General features: G+C 35.2%; 4 protein-coding genes across 4 annotated transcripts; all 4 read right to left on the reverse strand.

Annotated features, from left to right (window-relative positions):
• Positions 1–1,508: 1,508 nt before the first annotated feature.
• Positions 1,509–3,893, reverse strand: LOC123921918 (50S ribosomal protein L20-like). Its single transcript, XM_045974640.1, has 3 exons — positions 3,768–3,893; positions 3,145–3,353; positions 1,509–2,023 (listed from the first exon to the last, which is right to left on the reverse strand). The coding sequence occupies exons 2-3, from the start codon at positions 3,328–3,330 to the stop codon at positions 1,844–1,846; spliced, it is 366 nt and encodes a 121-aa protein (XP_045830596.1). The 5' UTR covers positions 3,331–3,353; positions 3,768–3,893; the 3' UTR covers positions 1,509–1,843.
• Positions 3,894–5,241: 1,348 nt separating this feature from the next.
• LOC123922285 (60S ribosomal protein L32-1-like) lies at positions 5,242–5,746 on the reverse strand (the record flags this gene model as incomplete). The annotated part of the gene is made up of 1 exon (XM_045975016.1): positions 5,242–5,746. A coding segment is annotated over one exon (414 nt), but the record flags the coding sequence as incomplete, so codon positions are not given.
• A 246-nt stretch (positions 5,747–5,992) lies between these two features.
• On the reverse strand, positions 5,993–22,117 carry LOC123922286 (receptor-like protein kinase). The gene is made up of 6 exons (XM_045975017.1): positions 21,976–22,117; positions 21,831–21,879; positions 15,622–16,467; positions 8,329–9,254; positions 6,615–8,066; positions 5,993–6,447 (listed from the first exon to the last, which is right to left on the reverse strand). Exons 1-6 carry the CDS (start codon positions 22,115–22,117, stop codon positions 6,044–6,046), a joined length of 3,819 nt encoding a protein of 1,272 aa, XP_045830973.1. The 3' UTR covers positions 5,993–6,043.
• On the reverse strand, positions 21,949–26,848 carry LOC123921846 (receptor-like protein kinase). Its single transcript, XM_045974542.1, has 2 exons — positions 23,830–26,848; positions 21,949–23,730 (listed from the first exon to the last, which is right to left on the reverse strand). Exons 1-2 carry the CDS (start codon positions 26,639–26,641, stop codon positions 23,078–23,080), a joined length of 3,465 nt encoding a protein of 1,154 aa, XP_045830498.1. The 5' UTR covers positions 26,642–26,848; the 3' UTR covers positions 21,949–23,077.
• Positions 26,849–27,375: the final 527 nt, after the last annotated feature.

Genomic DNA, 27,375 nt, shown 5'->3' on the forward strand with positions numbered 1-27,375 from the left:
CAAAACTTTCGCCTGGGGCGACAAAACAGAGAGCCCCCTTTTTCCTGCTTCAAATTTCGTCCGGGGCACAGGTTTTTTCGCCCGGGGCGAAAAACACAGCAGATTAGCGTTTTTTCCACGTTTTCAAGGCAATTCCCAACAGCATCAATAGAAAGTAAGTCCAACAAAGTGCTTAGGTCCTTGAGTGAGCCGACAGAGTTGAGTTTATCATTCAATATTTTAGCACATGAATTAAAAAATAATAATCATAAAGTGGAGAGTTTTTGGAAGTGCTTTTGTTTCGCATGAAAAATTCATTTTCAAAGAGGACTTTTCTGTTGTTATCAAATATGTAGTAGTTAGTTGTTATTGTGCAAGACAACGTGTGGATATGAATCTACAGTCTACAGAGTTGGTGTTTTGGTTCTAAGAAAGATATTTGTTGTTATTGGATTTGAAACAGAGGGAACGTTAAGGTAACAACATTAGTGGTTCTAATACTAGAGTTATCATTGATGTTGTACTAGTTAATAACACACTATCATTTTTTGGTTTACGCTTTTTTTTTGTTCCGCTGCGTGTGGAGCATTCCGTGAGGACGAAGATGTTTGGCAAAAAAGATTCATGTCTTCTGTCAAGAAACGGAAGTGTGATCCTAAAATTATATCCCTTAACAAGAAGAATTAGTTCAGTCATGGAATAAAAAGAACCAATTAATTTTGGTAGAAAATGTCATTTTCGTAGGTTTTGATTTGTCTGTCTTATTTTTATTATAACTGGAGTTCTACTTGTCCGATTGACATAATATTTGATTCATCGGAATGCATATGGAATTCCCTACAATTCGTAAGTTGAACTCAAGATCCAGTTCAGCTTCTTTAATGGTGTAAAATGGGTTAGCAATGAAGGAAGTGGTAAATAATGAGCAGAGGCAAGAGAACTGCCAAACAATAAAAGAGCATTCAATAGAAAGGGAAAATGGCGCTGCCTATCATCAAAGGAAATAAAGTTCAATTATTCAGCTCCTTTCAATGAGGAATTAAAAGTGCTTATCAAAAAAAAAAAAAAAAACAAAAAAGAGGAATTAAAGGTGTAACCATCCATGCATCATGGCGGCAGCCCCCTCTCATTCCTCATGTAACCATTTCATGCATTTATTCAGCCTTGGGTAATTAGTTTATTGGCTGAATTTATGATATGTTTTATGACTTTTTCATTTCCTTATCTTGTAATCATGTTTTATCATATTCCTTTGTATAGGAGATGCAAGAACATGAATAAGATAAGTTGAATTAGGATTAAAAAAAATCAATGTGTTAATTTTGAAGCTTTGCTTCTTGTTGGTTCTGGATTGAACCATCTATCTATCTTATCAAGAAACTACTTGATCTTATCAAGAAACTACGTATCTAGTGGCGATCCTCACTTGGTTTATCACTATTCTTGGATTAAAATTGTGATTGCCTTCATTCTTTAAAAAAGTATAGAAAAAAAAAAGTAGAAATTTTGGTTTTAGAAAGAAGTAGAAATTTTGCAAATGTTGAAACAATCTCTATTTTATGATGATGGAGCCTAATGGCAGCAAATGTTCCCCCGTAGATCAGAACTAATCTTCATGTTTGTAAAATTGTACAATATTACAGATAATGAAGCAAATTAAAGGAAAACCAGCTTGGGAAAATCATTTGGTTAAGTACACAAGAGTATGAATCATAGGCATACAAAACTGATCAAGGCTAAATGCCAACATACCAATAGGTCACTTGTAGACATTATTTGTAGCTTAAAAAACCCGAACTCCTCAAACATACTTAACCATTCTTGCATAAACTACCTCTAAATGTTTGCTGAAGTGCCAAATACTCTAAAAGGTCACCTTTCTTGGAGGGACAACCACATTCTTGTTTCCAGGAAATGCATTTCGTGATATGTCTACCAGTGATTTGAAACTATAGGGTTCGTGCATAGATATCTCTGACAAAACCTTTCTGTTAAGTTGAATATTCTCCTTCAGCAGCCCATGCATGAAGTTCCCATAATTGACCTGTAAATGCAAAAGAAATTGACAAGGAAATATCAGAAGATTACACACGCTGATAGAGCATGCAAAATAATAGGTAGGTCCGTGCTCCACATATAACTCAGATATAAAAAGAGCAATGTAGGTATTAACACGAGAAAGAGAGTTCTTCAAAAAAAACACGAGAGAGAGAGAGAGAGAATTTACATATTCCAGACACAGCTTCACTTAATTATTAATATGTTAGAGGATAGAAAGTAACATTCATCCAATATGGGTAACAAGATGCAAATTCACTTAAAAATTCAAACTTCCTTCTAAGCCAACCAATTTGTTTCTAAGCTCATTTAAAAGTTAAAACTAACTGAGCTTTAAGTGAAAAGGAATTGACGAGAGAAAAGCGAACAACAGCACATGCAATTTTTCAAGATGCTGGATATTTAAAACTAGGGAAAGGAGTCATTAATTAAAAGTGATTTAGCAAATCAAATATGGCTAACTGGAGATAGATAAGCATAAAACTGGGGAGTGGGCAATCATTCTAAAGTTTCCAAACCATACTAAAATGAAGAATCTCAGGTAACATCATGACAGAATAGAAAGTATCCATTGGAGTGGAGAGTTTTTCCTGGCAGACATGTAGGTAGCATAGTGACAAAAAGGTCCATAATCATAATCATTCCATCAAGATGTTAAAAAATAATTAATGTTTGATGAAAACAGGATAAATATTAAGGCTTGTTTAGTATGACACTGTTTTCACCTTATATTTCCTGTTTTCACTAAAAATTACACATATATGTTTTGTAGCACCAGCACAGACACTTCAAATTGAAGCCGTGTTAATTGTCCGACAAGGACACATGATTACCGTCAATTAACTCATTTTCTCAAACTATTACCATTGCCGATGTGTCAATGTCAGTTTCGTGTCCGCGGTGTCTATGCTTCATAGTATATATATCACATTGTTCTCTCACCGTTGTTTTGTGTTTTCAAATATTTGTATAGGAAATAGTATTTTCATCATTTCATCTAAAATCAAGGCATTTTCTCAAACTAATCAGCTCATTATGCATTGGACAAGCATTGGATTGTAACAGATTAGGAGTTAGTAAGAAGAGAAATGGCGAAAGAAGACATACGCCATGAACGCGAGTGCCAGCATTAATCCGTTGAATCCAAAGGGATCGCATGTCCCTCTTTTTGTTACGACGATCTCTGTAGGAATACTGCAACGCCTTCTCCACCCTCTCCCTCGCAATCCTAATGCAATTCTTTGCTCTCCCCCTGAACCCCTCTGCCAATTCCAATACCTTTTTCTTATTCATCTTCTTCTCTGCTTCTTTCTACCCTGCAATCACAATTCCTATTAAAACAAAACCCTAAACATCCTTAAATATGAACCTTTTTTAATCTTAAAAAACACACCAACAATGTTGTTAAAATCAAACCAGTCATCAAACATGAACATTTCATTCTTCAAAAAATAAATAAAAAAATATTACATGGCTTGAAAAATCACAAAAAATGCACATGAACATTTCATATTTATTAAGAAATATTCCAAAAAAATCACAACATGAACATTTCATACTACAAGAAAAAAAAATGATACTTTGACTTGAAAAATGCAGAACAAAAAATAACTTAAATTGAGAAGGAAAATGAAAAGAAAGAAAACAAAATCTGGATTGAATTGTAGAACATAAATGGAATCGCAAAGGATCGCGCCCTGGCGCTCGACATAGGGGAGAGAAAGGAAAACCTGTTTCTGATGGGCGCTCCGGCGGCGTTTTCCGGCAGTTGAGTGGCGACTCCAATCAAGCTTGTTGATTCTGATACGGAAAACTAGTAGAACCTGTTGCGCTGAGTTTTGTTTGTTATATTAGGGTTTTTTTTTATATATAATTTTGTTTTTTACCGAATGTTTTCATACTAAGTATATTGTTCATAATTTTTTTAATTTTTTTTTTTGGTAACAGAATTTTTTTAATATTTTAAATAGTCCAAAAATGAAAGTATAATGACATCGCACAATTTAAATGTTACATAGTACAGTTATTAATTTAGAATAGTAATTTTTTGATAGAACATAGATGAAAATATGAATTTATTTGATAGTAAATAAAATAGATGTTCACAAAGAGACAAAAGACCAAAAATTATTTTTTTAATTAATTTTTTTAATATTCGATGTATTTGATCTATAGATTAAATGGAGGAAACAGATACAAAGTTATAATGATTGATCTCCGCTGAAAATTTGTTAAATAGATAAAATTAATTCTTTTTTTCACCCAATAAATTTCCTTTACTTACATTTCATCTATATTATTGATAAAATATATTAATTATTGAATGAATTTAAAAATAATTTTTTTGTTTATATATACTAAGATTATTGAATGAATTTAAAAATAATTTTTCGTTTATATATAAGATCCAAGAAAATAGTTGGTATGAGATTAATAATTTAATAATATAATCTTTTTATTTATTTGTATTGTTTGTGAATTTTTTGTTTTTTTTAATGGTAAAAAAGTGCCATCCCATTTTATTTTTTATTTAAATTTTTGTTTTAAAAATAAATAATAATTTTTATTATTTTATCATCAATTAAGCTAATTATAGCGTTAATTAAGTGATAAAAATACGCAAAATAGAATAACAATGTAAAAAATACTTATATAGTCACAATTTCGTCTCTCTATTTAAATTTCACTCACATAAAAATATATATCATTTAATTATTTCAAAGGTACACATTATTTAATTATTTTTTCTTTCTACCTTTTATAAACATGTGTGTGACATCATATAGAAATAGTGACTAAATCCTTGTCATCATCAAGTCTTCCTCTAACAATGTTCCATTGTACTACTCCAACTTATTGACAAATTCATTAATCACATATATGACTTAAGCAAATTAGCAATGTATCTTTCTCCACTCTATTTTTTATGCACAAGGACGGGTGACTTATTAGTTATTTTTTCCATATATTGTTTCTTCTGATGATGTGTGAAGTTTTCTACTTAAGTCACAAGTGAGTAACTGTTCTATTACTTCTGTTCAATTATTCCATATACATTCTCTTATTTACTTGTAGATTGAGTGATCTTTCATTCCTAGGATTGAGTTTTTCATTCTTGAAGAATATGTGATAAATCTTCAACAATAGCTTTCAATATCTCTTTGCATTTTTTTATTTTTTTTAGTCAAAACAAAAAGCTCTAGGTTCAAACACAGTAATCCACCAAACAACAATTCAAAGGATTTTCTGTCATCTTCATAACAAAAACAAAAATAATTTGACATTGCAAGAGAAATCACTCGTCTTCTTGGCTGCGCAACCTAGCCAGTTTGTTGGTCACAACAACGTCCAATTGAGCAGCACGTTCAACAATAGCCTTTCTTAACCTTGTTGACACATTGTGTGCAATCTCAGCACAGTAAGTTCGGTTATGCATCATCAAAAGTTCAAGATCCTTGACATTGTGGACAAGGAACTTCTTGAATCCATTGGGCAGATAGTGGCGGGTCTTCTTGTCTGAGCCATAACCAATGTTTGGCATCAAAGTAACTCCCTTGAACTTCCTCCTAACATGTGAATCAATACCCTTGGGTCTGCGCCAGCTTGGCTTGACACATATTTTCCTGTCACTTTGAGGCCTGATGAATCTCTTGACCCGCTTCTTCACAATTTTCTTGTCTAAAAGAGGAACGGCTATCTTGTCTCTGCTTCAAATGCTGTTTCGGAGATGTAAGAAGCAATGAGGCCAATATCTCTTTGCATTGAATAATTCATAACAACATAATTTCTCAAAGTTTTTGATCAAAATACATAAAAGTAGCTACTAGTTAATCTAATTAGCTTTAGTATGTGATATCTTTTGAGCAAAACAATTTCTCAGGGAAAAGATCAATAGAGAGTTCATTGAATTGTTTTTCTTAGTGTATATTTATATTGATGTGCATTGTGCAATGTAAATAAAGGTACAACTCTAGTAGTTCTGTATGTAATTTTTTGGTTATTTACATTATGACAATTGACCACTTGCATTATGATTAGCTGCAACTCCATCACGATGTTCGACCTCGCCACGACTCCAGTTAAACAAGTCACTATTATACATGTCAACAACATCTTTCATGGTCGGTCTATTTCGTAGGTCCCGATCCGTGCATTGTAATGCCAATAAAAACACTTTCGTCACTTGTTTGGCTAGTGCTGCTGAATTGGGAAATGAATTTGCAAGGTATGGATCAACAATATTCTCAATTTTGCCTGTTTCCAGCCATATAGATCTAGCCCAACTCACTGAAGTTGTCGCATCATTCAAAGAGAAAACAAACACTCTCTTTCTGGTTATTAGCTCGAGCAAAACAACTCCGTAGCTATATACATCAGATTTTCTTCCCTGCCCCACGATATATGCATTCTCTGTCGCGTGGCAATGCAAACATGTTAGACAATACTATCATGCACACTACAATTTCAATGTGTTGAAAAAAAATTTAAGTTATCATAGCTTCATAACAATCACTAGTTACTACTAGCTATAAAAGGGGTCTGTAAATCAATAGTAAGTGGGATGAAAAATTGATTACCTGGTGCAATATAACCCGGGGTACCAATAACGTGCAACGACAACATTTGGCTGGTTTCAGAGTGACTATATGAAACCTTAGACAGGTCCCATATCAGGCCAGTACCAAAACCAGCTATAATAGGCTCCATATTCGCATCAAGAAATATGTTCTTTGGTTTGATGTCTCCGTGCATTAAGGGTAGCATACAATTGTAATGCAGATGTGCTAAACCTTTAGCAATTCCAACAGCAATCTTAAACCGGTCGCTCCACGTAATTGGCAGTGAGGGTTTCTTCTCATGCAAAATATCCTCAAGGCTTCCGTTTTCCATGAATTTACATAAGATTAAACCATAATGGCCTCCAATCCAGTAGTCTGTGTATGTGATTAAATTTCGATGCTTAAACATTCCAAGGACTTCAATTTCGTTGCACAAGATACTTAGCTGCTTTTGCTCGTTCTTTCCAAATTCAAACTTCTTTAAAGCAAACACTTGTTGACCAAGTATGACTTTGTACACACTATAATGTGCTTTTCTACCAATAATATACCGATCATTTAGGTTCTCTGTAGCTTCCAGTATTAGGTCCTGAAGGGCATTGATTTTATTGGCATTTATGAAGTACGATTTGGGTTGATAAGACAAGGATTTACGAAGGTGCATATATTGGCCCCAACGTAAGAGAAAAAACCAATTGAAAGGTTTGGTTACTATTGGACCAACGACAGAAGGAAGGAAAATCAAACTAGGCCAAACATAGGTTACTTTTGGAACATTCATAGCAGCTACGACCAAAACATTTTCAGCCATTATCTTACCATTTCCCATCAGTTTAACTAAAAGTCCATCAATATAAATGGTAGGTATGCGACTCCAATCATCTTCAAGACATAATCCATATCGAACTTGATCAAAGTCCTGCCATAAGCGAAAGTCAATATAATCCATGGATTCAGCCTCCACAGTAAATGTAACTTCTCTTTGTCTTTGAGCTGCAGCCCTACTGCTTTCTCCATGTATATGGTGGTCAATGCTAACAACTGGAATGATAGGGAAAATATTAGTACCATATGGTGGTAATGATATATCAGCTCCAACCGTATCACTGTATTCCTCCTCATCACACCACTTAAACATGTCCCTTTTATACAAGCCAATAACATCTTTCATGGTTGGTCTCCTTCGTAGATCCTTCTCTGTGCATTGCAATGCCAATAAAAACATTGTTGTGACTTGCTTTCTCAGTGCTGATGAATTGGGAAATGCTTCAGCAAGATATGAATCAGCAATGAACTCAATTTTGCCTGTTTCCAGCCATACAGATCTAGCCCAGCTCACTAAAGAGGTCACGTTTGACTCATCATTCAAACAGGGAACTACCACTCTCTTTCTGGTTATTATCTCGAGCAAAACAATGCCGTAGCTATATACATCAGACTTTCTGCTCTGCACTATCACATATGCATTCTCTGTCACAGGTGACATGTAAACATGTTAGTTATGATGAAAAACAATAGTTATCATTTCATCCTAGCGATCACACAAGTTACTATCAGCTATCAGAGGGATCTGTAAATAAATAGTAAGTGTTAAGAGTCTCACATTGGTTGAGAGATGGTCTGAAAATATGTTTATAAGTTAGGGCAATCCTTACCTTAGAAGGCAATTTTGTAGGGTTGAGTTAGGCACAACCCAAATTCTAACAGTAAGTGTGGATGAAGAACTGTTTACCTGGAGCAATATAGCCAGGGGTACCAACAACGATAGTTGAAAGCATTTTCCTGGTTTCGGAATAACTATAAGAATCTTCAGACAACTTCCTGTATAGGGCAGTACCAAAATCAGCTATAATTGGCTCCATATTGTCATCAATAAGAATATTTTTTGGTTTAATGTCTCGATGCACTATGGGTGGGACACAATTGTTATGCAGATATGCAATTCCTTCAGCAATTCCAACAGCTATGTTAAACCTGGCTTTCCACGTTAAGGGTGGTGGGGGGTTCTTTTCATGCAAAATATCATGAAGGCTTCCATTTTCTATGAATTCATATAAGACTAAACCATAGTCAGCTCCAATCCAATAGTCTGCATATTTGATTAAGTTTCGATGCTTATACATTCCAAGCACTTCAATTTCTTTTCGCATCATACGTAGTTGCTTTTCCCTTCTCCTTGTGAATTCAAACTTCTTTACAGCAAAAACATGTTGACCAAGTAAAGCTTTGTACACAATACCATGAGCTCCTCTGCCAATAATATACTGATCACTTAGGTTCTCTGTAGCTTGCAACACTAGATTCGGAAGGGCGGTTGGATTCTCTTCACCTAAGATGTTCGATTCGTGAGCATATCTGACTCCAATCCTTCCAGCTCCTCTATCAATATAATACCATTGGTTTAGATCTTTCGTATCTGTTTCATTTCTATGGAAATGCCTTTGAATTATTATTACCAGAAATAGAATAGCAGAAATCAATATTGAGGATCCAAGTTCTATCATTACAATTTGAACATTACTGATACCTTTGTGATCAGTTGATTTGTCAACACATGGATTTATATAACTAGTTTTTATGCAACTCAAACAACTGACACATAGGAGAGGATTACCCATGAATGATGATGGCGAGGAATACAATAACTTCATTAGTGTTGTGAATTCGATAAAATCACACCAATAATAATCTTGATGTGTGGAGCAAATACGATTAAGCAATCAAAATAAGCGAACGGCAATAATAATCACAAATAATGATAAACGGCTAGAAAGAAAAGGACACAATAAATTGTTTACCCAGTTCAGTCAATGTGACCTACTCTGGGGGAGAGAGCAGCTCTCCGTTCCACTATCAAACTTTGTTCCTTGATAACAATGAGATTCTCAAAAGAGTTACAAGAAAATAGAGTTATCCTATTTCTACCCTTTTCCCAAATCTCTTCCCGTGACCAAGAGATTTCAATGAAAGTGTTTCCCAAGGTGATAGAATGATTACCCAACCCTAGAGTCTTTACAAAATGTTTCTCTTATAACCCTAGTATGTATGTTGGCCTCAGAAACCCTAAAAACAACTTAAAAATCAGAAAAAACGCATTGCCTATAAATAGGCTCGCGCAGGAGGCAGGGGCTAAAGCTCCACCTGCATATCACAGCTGCGCCTCGCGCAGAATATCCTGCGCCTCGCGCAGGAGGCAGCAGCTTAACTTGTTTTTTTCTGATCATAATTTCAAGGCAATTACAACAATTCTCCACCTTGCCTTTAAATTGATGGTGATGCCAACTTCCCACCAACCATTATGCTGCTCTCTCCAACCTCCGTCTACTCTTCAACGAAGTTAATTAAGTCCAAGCAATGCTTGAACTTAGTTCTAGGTAACGATTTGGTGAACATGTCAGCTGGATTCTCCTCTGATGCAATTTTCTGTACCATGATCTCTTTTGTTTCAATCATGTCTCTTACAAAGTGCAACCGGATGTCAATGTGCTTTGTCCTTTCATGATACACCTGGTGATTTGCCAAATGAATGGCACTCTGACTGATGTATCTTCACACACCCTTGACTAATCCTCATTTCTCCAATCATACCCTTCAACCATATGGCTTCCTTGACCCCTTCAACAAGAGCTATGTATTCTGCTTGAGTTGTTGACAAGGCTACAACAGATTGTTGATTGGCCTTCCACGTTACCGCTGTACCGAACAATGTAAACACAAAACCCGATAAGGATTTTCTAGTGTCTATATTACCTGCATAGTCCGCATCCACATATCCCTCCAAAGCATCTCTTCCTGGATCAGTTCTTGTGTACTTCAGACCACCCTTCAAAGAACCATTCAAATACCTCAGAACTCACTTCAAAGCTTGCCAATGAACTTGGCCCGGATTTGCCATAAACCGACTTACCACACTTATTGCATATGATAAATCAGGCCTACTACAAACCATGCCATACATGATGCTTCCAACCCCACTTGCATAGGGAGTACTCTCCATCTTCTTTCTCTCATCCTCGGATTGAGGACACTGTTTTATCGACAACTTTGAATGGTGACCAAGTGGTGTCTTCACTACCTTAGAATCTGTCATTCTAAACCGCTCCACCACTTTCTTCAAATAATCATGCTGAGATAAGAACAACTCACCTTTACTCCGGTCTCTCAAGATATCCATACCAAGTATCCTCTTCGCATTTCCAAGATCCTTCATCTCAAATTCACCATTTAATTTCTCCTTGAGCTTTTGAATCTCATGCTTGTCAGAACTTGCCATAAGAATATCATCTACATAAAGAAGGAGGTAGAGAATTACTTTCTCATTCCTCTTCATCATGTACACACAGCTGTCATAGTTGCTTCTCACAAATTCAGTCTTCAATAAGAAATCATCAAACCGACGATACCATTGCCTTGGACTCTGCTTCAACCCATACAAAGATTTCTTCAACAGACATACTTTAGAATTGTCTTCCACAAAACCTTCAGGTTGTTGCATGTAGATAGTTTCTTCTAACTCTCCATGTAAGAATGCGGTCTTCACATCCATCTGTTCTAACTCAAGATCATACATGTTGACAATAGCCATAAGTACCCTTATAGAACAATGTTTTACCACCGGTGAAAAGATTTCATTGTAATCAACCCCCTCTACCTGAGTAAAACCCTTTGCTACAAGTCTCGCCTTATACCTTGGTGCTTCGAACCCTGGTATACCTTCTTTCCTTTTGAACACCCACTTGCTACCAACTACCCTTTTACTTTTAGGTAATGGCACAAGCTTCCAAGTCTGGTTTTTCTCCAATGAAAGCATTTCCTCATTCATTGCCTTCAGCCAGTCTTTACTATATATGCTTTCTGATGCTTCCCTGAAGTTCTTTGGTTCAGAGTCTTGCACTTCTTCAGCTGCATTCAAAGCATAACAAATAAGGTCAGCATAACCGAGTCTATTAGGTGGTTTAATAACTCTCCTTTCCCTATCTCTTGCAAGCTGATAGTCAGGAACAGTCATTTCATCACTTCCACTCTCATCGGGTACTTGAGTCTCATCCTCCTTTTCCCTCTCATCAATGGAAGGCTCCACCTCAAACTGAATTCTCTCCATCCCCGTTTCTGGTCTTTTCTCCAGGTCTTTGCACTTCATCCTCATCCAGGTCTCATCAAAAGTGACATCCCTGCTTATGATAAACTTTGATCCTCCAGGCTCCATCTTCCACAACTTGTAACCTTTCACACCCTCGGGATAACCAATGAAAACACACTTCACAGCTCTAGCATCAAGCTTATCTTGCCTGACATGTGCAAATGCTAAAGCTCCAAAGACTTTCAAGTTAGAGTAGTCTGCCGGCTTGCCACTCCAAACCTCCATAGGTGTCTTTAGATCAATTCCTGTTGATGGACATCTGTTGATCAAATATGCAGCAGTGTTAACTGCCTCTCCCCAGAAACTTTTGGGTAATCCAGCTCCTAACAGCATACATCTCACGCGCTCCAGCAAGGTCCTGTTCATCCTTTCAGCCAGACCATTCTGCTGCGGTGTGTATGCAACGGTTCTATGCCTCTTTATACCTAGTTTCCTGCAAAAATCATTAAATTGCTCTGAAACAAACTCCAGGCCATTGTCAGTTCTCAACACTTTCAGTTTAGTTCCTGTTTGATTTTCTATTAAGGTATGCCATTCCTTAAATTTTTCAAAGGTGTCACTTTTGTTCTTTATTATGTGAACTCATACCCTTCTAGAATAATCATCAATCATAGTAAGAAAATATGAACCTCCCCCATGAGTGGAAACAGACGCTGGACCCCAAAGGTCCGAGTGAACATACTCAAATGGTCTACTAGAATTATGCACTCCCACCCCAAACTTCACCTTGTGTTGTTTGCCTAATGTGCAGTTATCACAAAATTCTAGTTTGTTCAATTTTTCTTGTCCTAGCAAACCTTGTTTAGCTAGTTCAACTAAACCCCTCTCACTGACATGCCCTAACCTCAAATGCCATAGTTTGGTTATATCTGCAGCCTCTACACTAGTTACTAATGCATTAGAAATAACAGTGGAACCTTCTAAAATATAAAGACCATTAATTTTAGACCCTTTAGCAATTACTAATGCACCATTTGAAATTCTCATTACCCCACGTTCAATTCTAGTACAATACCCTAGACTATCAAACATGCTTATGGAAATCAAATTTCTCTTAAGTTCGGGAATATACCTCACATTCTTCAAAAGGAAATCACGGTCATCAAACATTTTTAGATGGATAGTACCCATACCTTGAACCTTGCACGCCTTATTGTTAGCGAGACGGACAACTCCACCTTCTTTAAATTCCAAGGTTTCAAAGTACTCCTTTCTTGGACAAATGTGATATGAGCACCCTGAGTCCATGACCCAGCTTTTCTCAGGTTCCCAACTTGTAACTGTTAGTGCTCCTGCACTCTCATAACCTTCCTCCTCACTAGCGGCAATTTGAACTGACGAACTACCACCACCCTTTCTCTCGGGACAGTCCTTCTTGAAGTGACCTGGTTCATGACAATGGTAACATTTGAACTTGCCACCACCATCACCCTTTGCCCTAGACTTGGACCTGTGTTTCTTCCCTTTTCCTCTCCCTTTGTTTTCACTTCTCCCCCTTGCAATATTCAAGCCTTTTCCACTATCATCAATTTTCATATCTCTGAGTTTAGTCAACTCCTTGGTTCTCAAGGCCGATTGGACTTCATCCAAGGTGATAGTGCCTTCTTTGCCATATAGCAATGCATCCTTGAGATTGTCAAGAGACTTGGGAAAAGCACACAACAGGTGAAACGCTTTGTCCTCATCTTCCAGATTCACATCAATGTTCGCCAAATCGTCAATAATTTTATTGAACTCCGATAGTTGTTCCATTACCGACTTATTCTCCACCATACGAAAGAAAAACAACCGTTCTTTCAAACACTGCTTATGTGCCAAAGACTTTGTCATATACAACGCATCAAGCTTGGTCCACATAGCCACATCTGTTTTTTCTTTCGCTACTTCTCTCAACACCTTATCCCCAAGGCACAAAATAATCGCACTCAGTGCTTTATTATTCATCTCGGTCTTTTCTGCTGGTGTCAAAGTAGCAGGCATGTGTGCCTCTCCTAGAAAGGGGTCGGCCCGGTCCAGCCCGACCCGGCCCGAGGGGGCCCGTTCATATAAAGGGGCTGGCCCGGCCTGGCCCGTTAACTTCGTGGCCCAGCCCGCCTAGCCCGGCCCAATAAGTAAAAGCCTATATGGCCCGATGGACCGGCCCACTAATTTTCAGTTTTTTTTTTTTGAAAAAAAAAAACAGATTCTAGTACTAAATTTATTTTATATCTAAATATCCCTATATTTTCTCACATAATCTCCCAAACAATAATATCATCCTCTTTATCCTCATCAAACAAACAAACAAATCTCTAACAAATAATCTCATCATAATCCAAAAAGTTTTTTGTCATATTATTATTATTATTATTATTATTATTAGCGGCCAGTGTCAGTTTGTGTGATCCACATTTTCTATTTTGCCTTATGTTTTGGTGAGTTTGTTAATAAAAGATTTTTACAGCTAAAAAAAAAGACGCGTCTTATGTTATGGTGAGTTTGTTAATAAAAGTTTTTTGCTGGCCAAAAAAAAATTAAGGGTATTGTTGTTATTATGAAAAGTTCACACCAAATTTTTTTGTATCCTCTTTATACATAGGTATAGATTTCCACCTCGTATCTCAGTATTTTATATCTACTTCTAATATAATCAAATTAATTACTACCAAAGTTACTAATTTATCCTTAGTAGTTTTAACTATATTCCAAGTTTTATATCCTTCATTGTAATTTCACAACAAAAAAATATAGAAAGAATATAAGATAAATACAATAAAAACATGATATGCTTAGAAATATGAATAAAACAGATTATAGATAGGAACAAAACACAAATAATAACAATAAAACGATAATTTGTTTTAAAAAAAATAATAAAACGACAAAACTAATAAAAAAGATTATATATAATTTATGCGTAAAAATAGGATCAAAATATAACAATAAAAAAATTATAGAATTTTTTAAAATATTTTTAAAATTTTTTAAGGGGCCGGCCCAGAAGCCCGTGGGCCGGCCCATGACGGCCCATGAAAAAGCCTGGCCCGATAAGGTCTGGCCCGATAAGGCCCGGCCCGCTAAAGTCTGGCCCGATAAGGTCTGGCCCGATAGGCCTAATAGGCCGGCCCAATAGCCCGACCCATTTTGACAGCTCTAGAATCTTCACCTTCCACAACCCAAAGTCGTTACTCCCGGTGAACTTCTCGATGTCCCACTTAGAACCCATGATACTTAATTCGTTTGATCCTTGCCCCACGGTGGGCGCCAATTGTTGTGAATTCGATAAAATCACACCAATAATAATCTTGATGTGTGGAGCAAATACGATTAAGCAATCAAAATAAGCGAACGGCAATAATAATCACAAATAATGATAAACGGCGAGAAAGAAAAGGACACAATAAATTGTTTACCCAGTTCAGTCAATGTGACCTACTCTGGGGGAGAGAGCAGCTCTCCGTTCCACTATCAAACTTTGTTCCTTGATAACAATGAGATTCTCAAAAGAGTTACAAGAAAATAGAGTTATCCTATTTCTACCCTTTTCCGAAATCTCTTCCCGTGACCAAGAGATTTCAATGAAAGTGTTTCCCAAGGTGATAGAATGATTACCCAACCCTAGAGTCTTTACAAGATGTTTCTCTTATAACCCTAGTATGTATGTTGGCCTCAGAAACCCTAAAAACAACTTAAAAATCAGAAAAAACGCATTGCCTATAAATAGGCTCGCGCAGGCTGCGCCTCGCGCAAACCTCACTGCGCCTCGCGCAGGAGGCAGGGGCTAAAGCTCCACCTGCATATCACAGCTGCGCCTCGCGCAGAATATCCTGCGCCTCGCGCAGGAGGCAGCAGCTTAACTTGTTTTTTTCTGATCATAATTTCAAGGCAATTACAACAATTAGAAATTCTGGTACAGAACCATTGAAGAGATTGTAAGAAATATTGAACTCAATTAATGAAACAAGATTTTCAAGAGCATCTATGCTTCCGGATAAATTGTTCAAGGATATATCCAGACTTTGAAGCAGTCCAAGCTTCCTGATTTCTGAAGGAATGTCACCTATCAATCCATTAGCACTCAGATTCAATCCGTAGAACAAATTATGCAATTTCCCCATCGATCGAGGAATTTTGCCTCCAAACAAATTTCCTCCAAGTTGTAACTCGCGAAGGTTGCTAAGTTCTGCCAAAAACCCTGGTATAGCTCCTGTGAAGTGATTTTCTCTTAAAATCAATGTGGTTATTTCTGTCCAAGTTCTAAAACTTGATGGGAGTGATCCATTTAGGAAATTGAATCCCACATCAAAACGATCCAGTTTAGTACAATTTGACAACCGAAGTGGCAAAGAACCTTGCAAGTTATTATGAGAAAGATCCAAAATCACAAGATTCACAAGGTTTCCAAGCTCTGATGGTACGAGTCCAGCAAATTTGTTCCATGACAAATTAATATATGTGAGACTTGTGCAATTTCCCAAACTTGATGGAATTAGTCCACTGATATTGTTCTTGCTTATGTCCATGTATTTCAGGTTCAGATTCCTTTCAAAATAAGGAAGAGGGCCGCTAAAATTATTCTCGTCGAGAATCAATCTCTTTAGAGTTTTACATCTTCCTATATCAGAAGGTATGGAACCTTGTAGTTGACTGGTTCCCATATTGAGCTCACACAAATTCTTTCCAAAGCAAAGATTTGGCGGGATATTTGGACTCCAAAGGTTTCGAAGTAAAAAAAAAGGGTGAAACCATATCCTGGAAATCCAGGATTTGGCACTTGAGAAATAGAAAACGAAAAGTTTGTAAAAAAAGAGATTGAAGAAGAAGAAGTTAAAACATCTTTATTAACCATTTGACCAGCTGTGTCTGGTCCAGCTGGTGAAGGTGTGAAATCATTTCCAAATTTTGTTAAATTAATTTTTCCATTGTTTAGTGTTGCATCACCAAACAATGAAATATCATTTTGTTTAAAACTTGAATAATGAAAAGAGAGAGAAGTTTTTGATGATTTTATTGAAGTGATAAAAAAAAAAGAAAATTGAAAAAAGGAAAATGATTTTCATTCTTTAAGTTTAGAAGAAGAAGAAGAAGAAGAAGAATAATAAGGAGAAGGAGAAGGAGAAGGAGAAGAAGAAGAAGAAGAGATTGGAAGTGTGTGTGTGTGAAGAGATTGGAAGCTGCTATCTTTTAGTCAATAAAATTTAATTACTTTGCACTCTAGCTGAAGTATAGTAGTGAAGTAAAGAAGGATAGAGTAGTTGTATTATGATATGCACTCTAGTTGGCACCTGGTACAGAAATTAACTAGTAAGTTGCATTCAAAACACTTATTTGATAACTCTATAGTCTATAGATTGTAGCATAGAAGCAGTCGGTAGGTGCGTCGATCTTTGAGTAAATAATGGGAAGTTACTTTCGAAAGCAGCAGGTGAGAGTAAAAGAGCAACAGTAATTTTTTACATTATAGTAAGTTGGGGAAAGAATATTACACTAGGCTTTGTCTAAAATTCAAGAAATTACTTACAAATATAATATTGATAATTTTATACATCTTTGCGTTCATTTATTGTCGATATTTTTCAACAACTTTCGTCAAAAAAATATTTTTCAACAATTAAGTTTAAAGTTAAAATTAATGTGCCCATAAAAAAGTTAAAATTAATGTCTATAGCCTATAGGGCAGATATATATATTTATAATTAATTTCAATGTGTTCTAAAAATTAGTCTCACTATTTTATAACACTCACAAAAATAATCTTTCTATACTGATAGATAAATTGCAAGTATACAATTATCGTCAAGTAGTAATTAAGATATCGTGTCCACGAGGATTGTCTTTAACTTTGAACCAAAACAATTAAACCAATGCTTAAAAGAAAATAAAATAATATTTTGGGGGTTTTGTTCAAATACAACAACAACAACAACAACAACAACAAAACAATGAAATCATTTCCAAATTTTGTTAAATTAATTTTTCCATTGTTTAGTGTTGCATCACCAAACAAATATCATTTTGTTTAAAAGTTGAATAATGAAAAGAGAGAGAAGTTTTTGATGATTTTATTGAAGTGATAAAAAAAAATTGAAAAAAGGAAAATGATTTTCATTCTTTAAGTTTAGAAGAAGACGAAGAAGAAGAATAGAAATAAAAAAAACTTACACTTAGGAAAATTATGAAGCGGACAAGATGTTTCACTTTTACAAGATGTTTGGCAAAGTCACAGAGAATTGATTTTACTCTCTAAACACAAGTCTAGATGAAGCTGCTATTTGAAGCTTCACGTCGGCTAAAATTGATTTTAAAGAGATTGGAAGTGTGTGTGGGCTGAAGACAACAAGTTTAATGGACTATCTTTTAGTCGATAAAACAAAGACGACTTTTACAAGTATATCCTTGGTTTATATATTCATAAACAATATACAATAAAAATTTGTGAATTATCCAGTGTCATAAATGCAAAGTGTCAGTTTAATTGGAGTATAAATTAATTCTGATTCAACTGTATATATTAAGTGACACTTTTAAAAATTTGTTGAATGTCTTTTGGATCCTAATTTTCCAAGATGCCCGGGACTATACTATGTTTATGTCTTTTTGAAAAGTTAAATTTATGGAATTTTAAATGACATCTAAAAATTTCACTTCATAATATCAACATACTTGTTCAATTTATTTAGTAAAACACTTTATTCAATGTTTACATACATGCGAGTGTGCGTGCGTGCAGGCGCACACATTTGTGTTACTCTCCCAAACTGGAAAATTACTTTCGCCAAATCCAATTTTCATTTTTCCATTTCTAAAGTGTCAAATCTAAGTCTCCAGGATATGGTTTTACCCTCTCTTTTTTTACTCCTAACCCTTGGAGTACAAACATCCACAGTTTGGAAGTTTCAAGGTCAATCTTATGAATTGTGTAAGTTTGTTTCTTAACTTTTACTCTCTACTACTCCCCTTCATTTTAAATATTGAAAACCGTTTTTATTTATCAATTTTCATATTTTTTATAACTTTCACGAAATCAGATATTCCTCTCTCCTTTCATTATTCAACTTTTAATGAAAAAATTTAAAAAAATGATATTTCATTGTTTGGTGATGCAACACTAAACAATGAATATATCATCTTAACAAAATTTGGAAACGATTACACACCTTCACCAACTGCACCAGACACAGCTGGTGAGCTGGTTAATAAAGGTTTATTAACTTTGCCAAACATCTTGCCAAACATCTTGTAAAAGTGAAAAATCACGTTTGAGGGATTGCAACGTACGTTTCCGGTGTTTCTACTCAAGCTTCATAATTTTCCTACTTTCAAGTGTAAGTTTTTTTTTTATTTCTTCTCTTCTTCTTCTTCTTCTTCTTCTTCTTCTTCTTCTAAACTTAAAGAATGAAAATCATTTTCCTTTTTTCAATGTTCTTTTTTTTTTTATCACTTCAATAAAATCATCAAAAAATTCTCTCTCTTTTCATTATTCAACTTTTAAACAAAATGATATTTCATTGTTTGGTGATGCAACACTAAACAATGGAAAAATTAATTTAACAAAATTTGGAAATGAATTCACACCTTCACCAGCTGGACCAGACACAGCTGGTCAACTAGTTAATAAAGATATTTTAACTTCTTCTTCCTCAATCTCTTTTTTTACAAACTTTTCATTTTCTATTTCTCAAGTGCCAAATCCTGAATTTTCAGGATATGGTTTCACCCTTTTTTTTACTCCGGAACCTTTGGAGTCCAAATATCCACCCGTTGGAAGGTTTGAACTACCAAAGAGTTTCTTAGCATTTGTTATTGATACCACTGTAGGTGAGTACCAAAATATGGTTGCTCATCTTAGTGTTAGTATCAATAACACATTCAAACCACTAAAATTTGTTCCTATTAGTGATCAATTTCTACCTATCACTAATGGACAAATTTTCTTTACTTGGATTGAGTATGACTCTCAATCCAATAATTTTTCAGCTTTGATGAACAATGCAAATGAAAAACCTCAACATCCAATACTATTTGACACAATGGATTTGAGTGTTTTTTTTAAAAAAAATAACTCAACCCTTTATTTTGGGTTTTCGGCTTATTCTTTTTGTCATTTCGAAATTTATGAGATTCACTCGTGGGATTTCCTTGCAATCTCCAATGAATCTCATCAACATCAGAATAATAATAATAATAATAATAATAATAATAATAATAATAATATAAAAATTGTATTGCCCATTGTGGCTGCTATTATAGTGCTGCTTGTTTCGTATCGTTTAGTGTATGTTTATGGAGTTTAAGCATAGCCCCATTTCACCTTTTTCTTTACTCCTGAACCTTTAATTTGGAGTCCAAATATCCACCCGTTGTAAGGTTTTGGACTACCAAAGAGTTTCTTATCGTTTGTTATTGACACCACTGAAGGTGAGGACCGAGGTGTGGTTGCTCATATTAGTGTTAGTATCAATAACACTTTCAAACCACTAAAATATGTACCTATTAGTGATGAATTTCTACATATCACTAATGGACAGATTTTCTATACTTGGATTGAGTATGACTCTCAATCCAAGAAATTTTCAGCTTTTATGAATAATAAAAACAACAAACTTCGATATCCAGTGCTATTTGGCATAATGGATTTGAGTGTTTTTTTATAAAAAATGACTGAACCCTTTATTTTTGGTTTTCCGCTTATTTTCTTCGACATTCCGAGATTTTTGAGATTCACTCGTGGGATTTCCTTGCAATCTCCGATGAATCTAAGGCTATTTTTTAGTTATAATAATTATTTAATTTATTTAATTTATTTAATTTAACACACGCGCACACACACGCATGACTTCATCCATGTATATACACACTAAGTATTAAAAGTATAGGTTGTCCCTTAAATTTTAGTATCTTGTGCGGTCGCTTCAATTTAATTATGTTCAGTTGTCAGCTCAATTTTGACTAAAATATTCATATGCATTGTTTTGACTAAAATATATTATCTAATTAATTATTAATATTCATATGCATTGTTTCGACACATTTCTTTCTAATTAATTGGCAAATATGTATAAAATGAAGTTATGTTTAATAATATTGGATTTTGAATTTATAGTTTCTATGCCAAGAAAAATACTCATTTGATAAAATGATAAAAATAGATCATGTACCAAAATTATAATCAAGTTATAACTTTTTTATAGATACTCAGTATTTTTTTCAATATTAAAATATTACAATATGACCAACAACCTCATTGAATATTTGTACTAGTACAAGGTAACTGAAGATCATACATATGATAACCATGACATGAAGCTAGAATTGATAAAGTGTAAGAAAGAGGTTGGTGGATGTGGTGTTAATCATTAAAAATTACACTGAGATTCATTCGTGGGATTTTCTTGCAATCCGATGAATCTCATCCACATCCCCATCGTAGTAATAACATTCTTAAAATTATATTGCCCATTGTGCGGCTATTATAGTGCTGCTTCTTTTAATAGGGCTAGTTTACTTTCTAATTATTAACAATAATAATAATAACTTTTATTAACAATAATAATAATAACTTTTATTAACAATATATAAGTGGAAATTTGTTAGAATCTTTTATTGTGATGTGTAAGTTATTCATCTTATTTGAAAAATTTTAGGGATTTAGTGAAAGAAATTATGTATTTGTATGCTATATGGAATTCTTGATTCCTAATGACCAGAACCATGTATTAGCAATAATTAGCATAATATAGGTAGAATTGCATTCTGTGTACAATTACATCGAGGAACAAGACCTTCAAGAGAAACTATGCTTCCTGTCAAATTGATCGAGGATATGTCTAGACTTTGCAGCAGTTTTAGCTTCCCAATTTATGCAGGAATGTCACCTGACAATCCATTAACACTCAAATTTAATCCATAGAACAGACTGCGCAATGTTCCCATTGATCGAAGAATTTTGCCTCCAAACAAAATTCCACAAAGTTGTAACTCGCGAAGGTTGCTAAATTCTGCCAAAAAGCCCGGTATACCACCCATGAAGTCATTTTCCCTAAATACCAATGTAGTTATGTTTTTCCAAGAAAAGATGCAGCAGTAAACCAGATAATGCAGCAGTGCAGAATTACGCATAAACCAGATTTCGTTTTCGTTTCAACCATAAACGCAATATACACGCTATCACAGCAAAACAGAAATGAAGTAATTTAAATGTAAAAAGAATGCAGTAACTTAGCAAGACAGAAATGCACCAACAGCACAAAAAATTAATACACGCAGCAGCAGCAGCAGCAGAATACGATAATGCCGTAAACAGATAAACAGAAATGCAAACTCCTGATTCTTTTATATCAGTTTGGCTTTTTCTCAGTTTGGCTTTTATAGGGTATGTGCAATCCATATCCATGAACTCCATTTTATCACGAAGGAGATATGCGGGTACCCTATAGCATCCAATTTTAAAAAGCAGTGTTCAATCACACTTTAGAGTAATTGTGCAATCATCTTCTTAGTCTTTATTCTATTCATGACAGCGACCTCTCGACATACAACTTTATCAAACATACGATGCATTTCATAAGGTACTTCGGAGAAATCACAAGTTAGAAGGCGCAAGTGTTTTCCTCTGTCTCAAAATAAAATTATAGGCATATACTTGTATCCATAATTTGATATCCAACTCAGATATCACAAGAACATTATATACCTCGCAACTGATAATATATTAATGTTCCATTATATACCTCGCAACTTCATTTTGTATTATACCGTTTTCCAGATTTCCAAGTTACACGTGACATGAAACAATATCGTGAAAATTAATAGGTAAAAGGAAAGAAGGGGTTGTTGGGTTAGAATTCAAGTGGACATTATTTTCAATCTTATTCCAAAGAACAACATAAAGGGATGATAAATTTGCTAATTAGATTGGTATTTTCAATAAAACATTATAACATGCTAGAGTCAAGTTCACAATGGAAGCAAAAAATGATTAAAACTCACTATGTGCCAAAATTTTGTATATGGATCAAAAGCTTGAAAGCAATCCTCCAACAACGCCGCACATCAAGTTTGGCCTAAATGAAACAACTGTAATTCTTGGAGGAAGAAGTGTACATGTGTACCGGAACAAAACTGTTGAATCCAAAACTGACAAATCAGCACTAAAGATTGGATTAGTTGACAAAATTTGATAATGAACCATGGTTAACTATGGATGCTGACATGGCCTTCTAATAGGACCATATTGTACACATAAATCCCAGTACAATTGGCAAATAATCCTGATTGTCACATACAATCCACCATCTTTCCACATCAATTTCTGAAGTGCTCTATTCGCTTTTGGCGCCTACCTTTGGAATTTTTGCCACAACTATACACTAATTTGGACAGTGGCCTCGGTTTGATCAGTGTTTATAGTTATAGAGTAGTATGATTTGGTCTGTGAGTACAAGGATTTCTGCAGATGCCTATATTGACCCCAACGTAAAAGGAAAAACCAGTTGAAAGGTTTGGTGAGTATTGGACCAGTGATAGAGGAAAGGAAGATTAAACTACGCGAAGAATAGGTTATTTTTGGAACAATTAGAGAAGCTATCCGAACAAACTTGTCTGCCTGCAACTTACCATTTCCCATCAGTTTAATTGCAAGCACATCGGCATATTGAACCTCATCACGCCTCAGCTTAAACAAGTTCTTATTATAAATGCTAATAACACCTTTCATGTTCGGCCTCTTTCCTGGATCCTTCTCTATGCATCGGAATGCCAATGAAAGGACTGCAGCAACTTGCTTGGCTATTGCTACTGAACTGGAAAATTCACTTGCAAGGTATGGATCAACAATCTTCTCAATTTTGCCTGTTTCCATCCATACAGATCTAGCCCAGATCACTAAGGGGGTATCCTCTGCCTCATCATTCAAAGACGGGACTAACAGTTTCTTTCTGGTTAATAGCTCGAGCAAAACAACTCCATAGCTATATACATCCGACTTTCTTCCCGGCACAATATCATATGCATTCTCTGTGACAGAGGACAGTGCAAACATGTTAGAGAATACTATTCTGCATAACTAAAATATGAAAGGGGTGTGCAAATCACCATTAATTGTTAGTTAATTACCCGGTGCAATATAGCCAGGAGTACCAACAACGTGTGACGAAAGCATTTTCCGGATTGTTGAATGACTATTAGAATCCTCAAACACCTTCTTGCATAGGGCAGTGCCAAAATCAGCTATGATAGGCTCCATATTGTCGTCAACAAGTATGTTCTTTGGTTTTATGTCTCGGTGCACTATTCGTGGAACACAATCATAATGCAGATATAGTAGTCCTTGAGCAATTCCAACAGCTATTTTACACCGAACATTCCATGTTAACGGTGGTGGTGGTTTCTTTTCATGCAAAATATCATGAAGGCTTCCATTTTTCATGAATTCACATAAGACTAAACCATATTCCTCACCAATCCAGTAGTCTGCATGTTTCAACAAATTTCGATGCTTAAACATCCCAAGGACTTCAATTTCATTACGTATGATACTTAGCCGCTTTTTCTTGTTCCGTCCAAATTCAACCTTCTTTACAGCAAAAATCTGTTGACCAATTATGGCTTTGTACACAGTACCATGTCCTCCCTTGCCAATAATATACCGTTGATTTAGATTTTCAGTAGCCTCCAACACTACATCCTTAAGGGTACGCAACTTCTCTTTGCCTGAGATATTGAATTCTCGAGCATATGTGACTCCAATCCTTCCAACTCCTTTTTCAATATAATAGGACCATTTGCTAAACTCGGACGCCGGAGCAGCTCCTCTTTCATTGTAAGACTGTTGGCGAAGTGTAGCTCCTCTTTCAATATCAGACTGTTGCTTAAGATCAGACGCCATTTCCGATTCTCGGCCCTGCTGGCTTTTATGCACAATTCCTCTGCCAAAATTATAGCAATCGTATAATTTAGCCATAGCCTTCAACACCATCACCAGTGGGGAACATGACATCTTGAGGAAATAAATTCGAATTATTATTAGGATCACAACAGTAATAAATATCGAGGATCCAAGTTCTATCATCACAATTTGAACAGTACTGATGCTTTTGTGATTACTTGATTTGTAGACACATGGATTAACAAAACTAGTTTCAATGCAACTCAAACAACTGAAACAAAGGAGAGGGTTACCGATGAATGAAGATGGTGAGGAATTCAATAACTTCGTTAGACCTGTTGGTACAGAACCATTGAAGAGATTGTAAGAAATATTGATTTCAATTAATGAAACAAGACCTTCAAGAGCATCTATACTTCCTGTCAAATTGTTCAAGGATATATCCAGACTTTGAAGCAGTTCAAGCTTCCCAATTTCTGAAGGAATGTCACCTATCAATCCATTAGCACTAAGATTTAATCCATAGAACAGATTATGCATTGTTCCCATCAATTGAGGAATTTTGCCGCCAAAAAAATTTCCACCAAGTTGTAACTCACGAAGGTTGTTAAATTCTGCCAAAAATCCTGGTATACCTCCTGTGAAGTGATTTTCTCTTAAAATCAATGTAGTTATGTTTGTCCAACTTCTCAGACTTGAAGGGAATGAGCCATTTAGGAAATTGAATCCCACATCAAAACGATCTATTTTAGTACAATTTGACAGTTGAATTGGCAAAGGACCTTCCAAGTTGTTGTGAGAAAGATCCAAAACCACAAGATTGACAAGGTTTCCAAGTTCTGGTGGTATGAGCCCTGCAAATTTGTTCCTTGAAAAATTAATGTATGTGAGATTTGTGCTATTTCCCAAACTTGATGGAATCGTTCCACTGATATTGTTCTTGGTCAGATCAATGTATTTCAGATTCATATTACTTTCAAAATTAGGAAGAGGGCCGCTGAAATTATTCTCGTTGAGAATCAACCTCCTTAGAGTTGCACATCTTCCTACATCCGAAGGTATGCCATCTTGAAGTTGATTGATTCCCATGTTGAGCTCTAACAAATTCTTTCCAAAGCAAAGACTTGGCGGGATATTACCAGTGAACTTGTTATTCATACAGTCCAACTTCACTATGCTGCTGTTGATTCCTAAACTTTGAGGTATGACTCCTGAGAACTGATTATCAAACAATGAGATATTTTTTAGATACTTGAGGTTTGTCATCTCGGTAGGTAGCTCCCCAGAGAGGCTGTTGTTGTGAACCAATATGTTCACAAGACTTGGAATTCTCCAAATGCTGTTCGGAATTTCACCTCTCAATCGGTTGAAAGACAATTCTAGGTCCTCTAATTTACTGCAATTACCAATGGATGAAGGAATAGTCCCTGACAACTGATTGCCATATAGATACAACCTCAATAGTTGAGTCAAGTTTCCGATACTTGTTGGAATAGGGCCACTAAGAAGATTACTATGCAGGCTCAGTTCTTTAAGGGAAGGAATTTCAAACAAAGAATCCGGAATTTCGCCAGTGAGCATATTGGAAGACAATCTCATGAACTGTAAATTTTGCAAGTTTATAAAACTATATTGTATATTTCCACTAAATCTATTACCTTCAAGGTCTAAATACTGAATCAAACTACAGTTACTTAACTCTAAAGGGACTTTTCCTGAGAAACCATTACCTGACAATACAAGGGTCTGCAAATTGTAAAGGTTCCCAATTTCTGATCCAAGTTGACCAAAAATTCCATGACTAGTAAGGTTAAGGGAAATCAAATTATTGGTATGGTCACATTGAACACCAACCCATGAGCATGGATTGGAATCAGAAGCCTTCCAGCTTGAGCTGATGAGGGTAGGAACAGAAGTCCAGTGTGTCAAGAGTGACAACAGAGTCAATCCATCAGAGGAAAGAGCAAAACCAACATGCAAGAAAGATATAATGAACAACAAGAGTTTGATAATTCTACTGCTACAACTAGTTTTGGTCATTTAGATAATGTTTCAATTTGCAGCAAAATAAGAAACACTTACCTTGTCAGGTTTTGGAGCTGAAGAATGAGATTGTTTTGTTCTTTGAGTTTTCTACTTTGAAACTAAGCTTATCTTGAAGCAATGACAAGGAAATTACAAGGAAAGAAAGCACCAAGTGATATTGGAGTTTGTTTCACACTGCTGCAGTCAACGAGAGCTTCAATAATTTTTGCCAACTTGACTCTACTAATTTAAGTCCACACAAAATTTGTTGAGCTCATAAATTTCAACCAATTTGAAAAAGTGTATTTTAAAATAATTCATCTCAAATGTGAATTTTTAAACTATTTCATATATAATAATACAAAATATATTTTTTATTTTATTTTAGAATTAAATATGTTTAGTCTTTATAAGTATCAACATTGTGGGGTAGATATTTGAGTTATTTAATCATTTGGTCCAAAATTCGATCTATGATTGATGTGTATGAAAAAATATATGTTGGGAGGGATTTGAATCTTTTAAAGTGTAAAGTGAAAAACTAAAAGTTGTTATTTTAACAAATTCGTGATTTTTATGATGTACCTAAGCACTCTAAAATGAATTATCCACTCTGTTAGATCCTATTGGAAGAGGTCAATCCCGTAAATGGTTTTCAGTTATATCAGAGGATTAGTTATCACAATTGTTTGCAGAGGATACTTTTACAAAAAAAAAAAAAAATGAAGTGGTTTTCTTTGATTTCTATC

Source organism: Trifolium pratense, linkage group LG4 (assembly GCF_020283565.1).
Source record: "Trifolium pratense cultivar HEN17-A07 linkage group LG4, ARS_RC_1.1, whole genome shotgun sequence".
Lineage (NCBI taxonomy): Eukaryota > Viridiplantae > Streptophyta > Magnoliopsida > Fabales > Fabaceae > Trifolium > Trifolium pratense.

What these genes read in the sequence shown, in the direction of transcription:
- LOC123921918 (XM_045974640.1), bottom strand. Translation starts at nt 3,330, where the DNA reads ATGAATAAGAAAAAGGTATTGGAATTGGCAGAGGGGTTCAGGGGGAGA. An exon ending in CTGGCACTCGCGTTCATGGC is followed by an intron (nt 2,024 to 3,144) that starts GTATGTCTTCTT and finishes TTGCATTTACAG; the next exon opens with GTCAATTATGGGAACTTCAT.
- LOC123922286 (XM_045975017.1), bottom strand. Translation starts at nt 22,117, where the DNA reads ATGGAGTTCATGGATATGGATTGCACATACCCTATAAAAGCCAAACTG. An exon ending in AAACGAAATCTGGTTTATGC is followed by an intron (nt 16,468 to 21,830) that starts GTAATTCTGCAC and finishes CTGGATTTCCAG; the next exon opens with GATATGGTTTCACCCTTTTT. An exon ending in TTCAATGGTTCTGTACCAGA is followed by an intron (nt 9,255 to 15,621) that starts ATTTCTAATTGT and finishes TATCGAATTCAC; the next exon opens with AACACTAATGAAGTTATTGT.
- LOC123921846 (XM_045974542.1), bottom strand. Translation starts at nt 26,641, where the DNA reads ATGACCAAAACTAGTTGTAGCAGTAGAATTATCAAACTCTTGTTGTTC. An exon ending in TCCTGGCTATATTGCACCGG is followed by an intron (nt 23,731 to 23,829) that starts GTAATTAACTAA and finishes CCTCTGTCACAG; the next exon opens with AGAATGCATATGATATTGTG.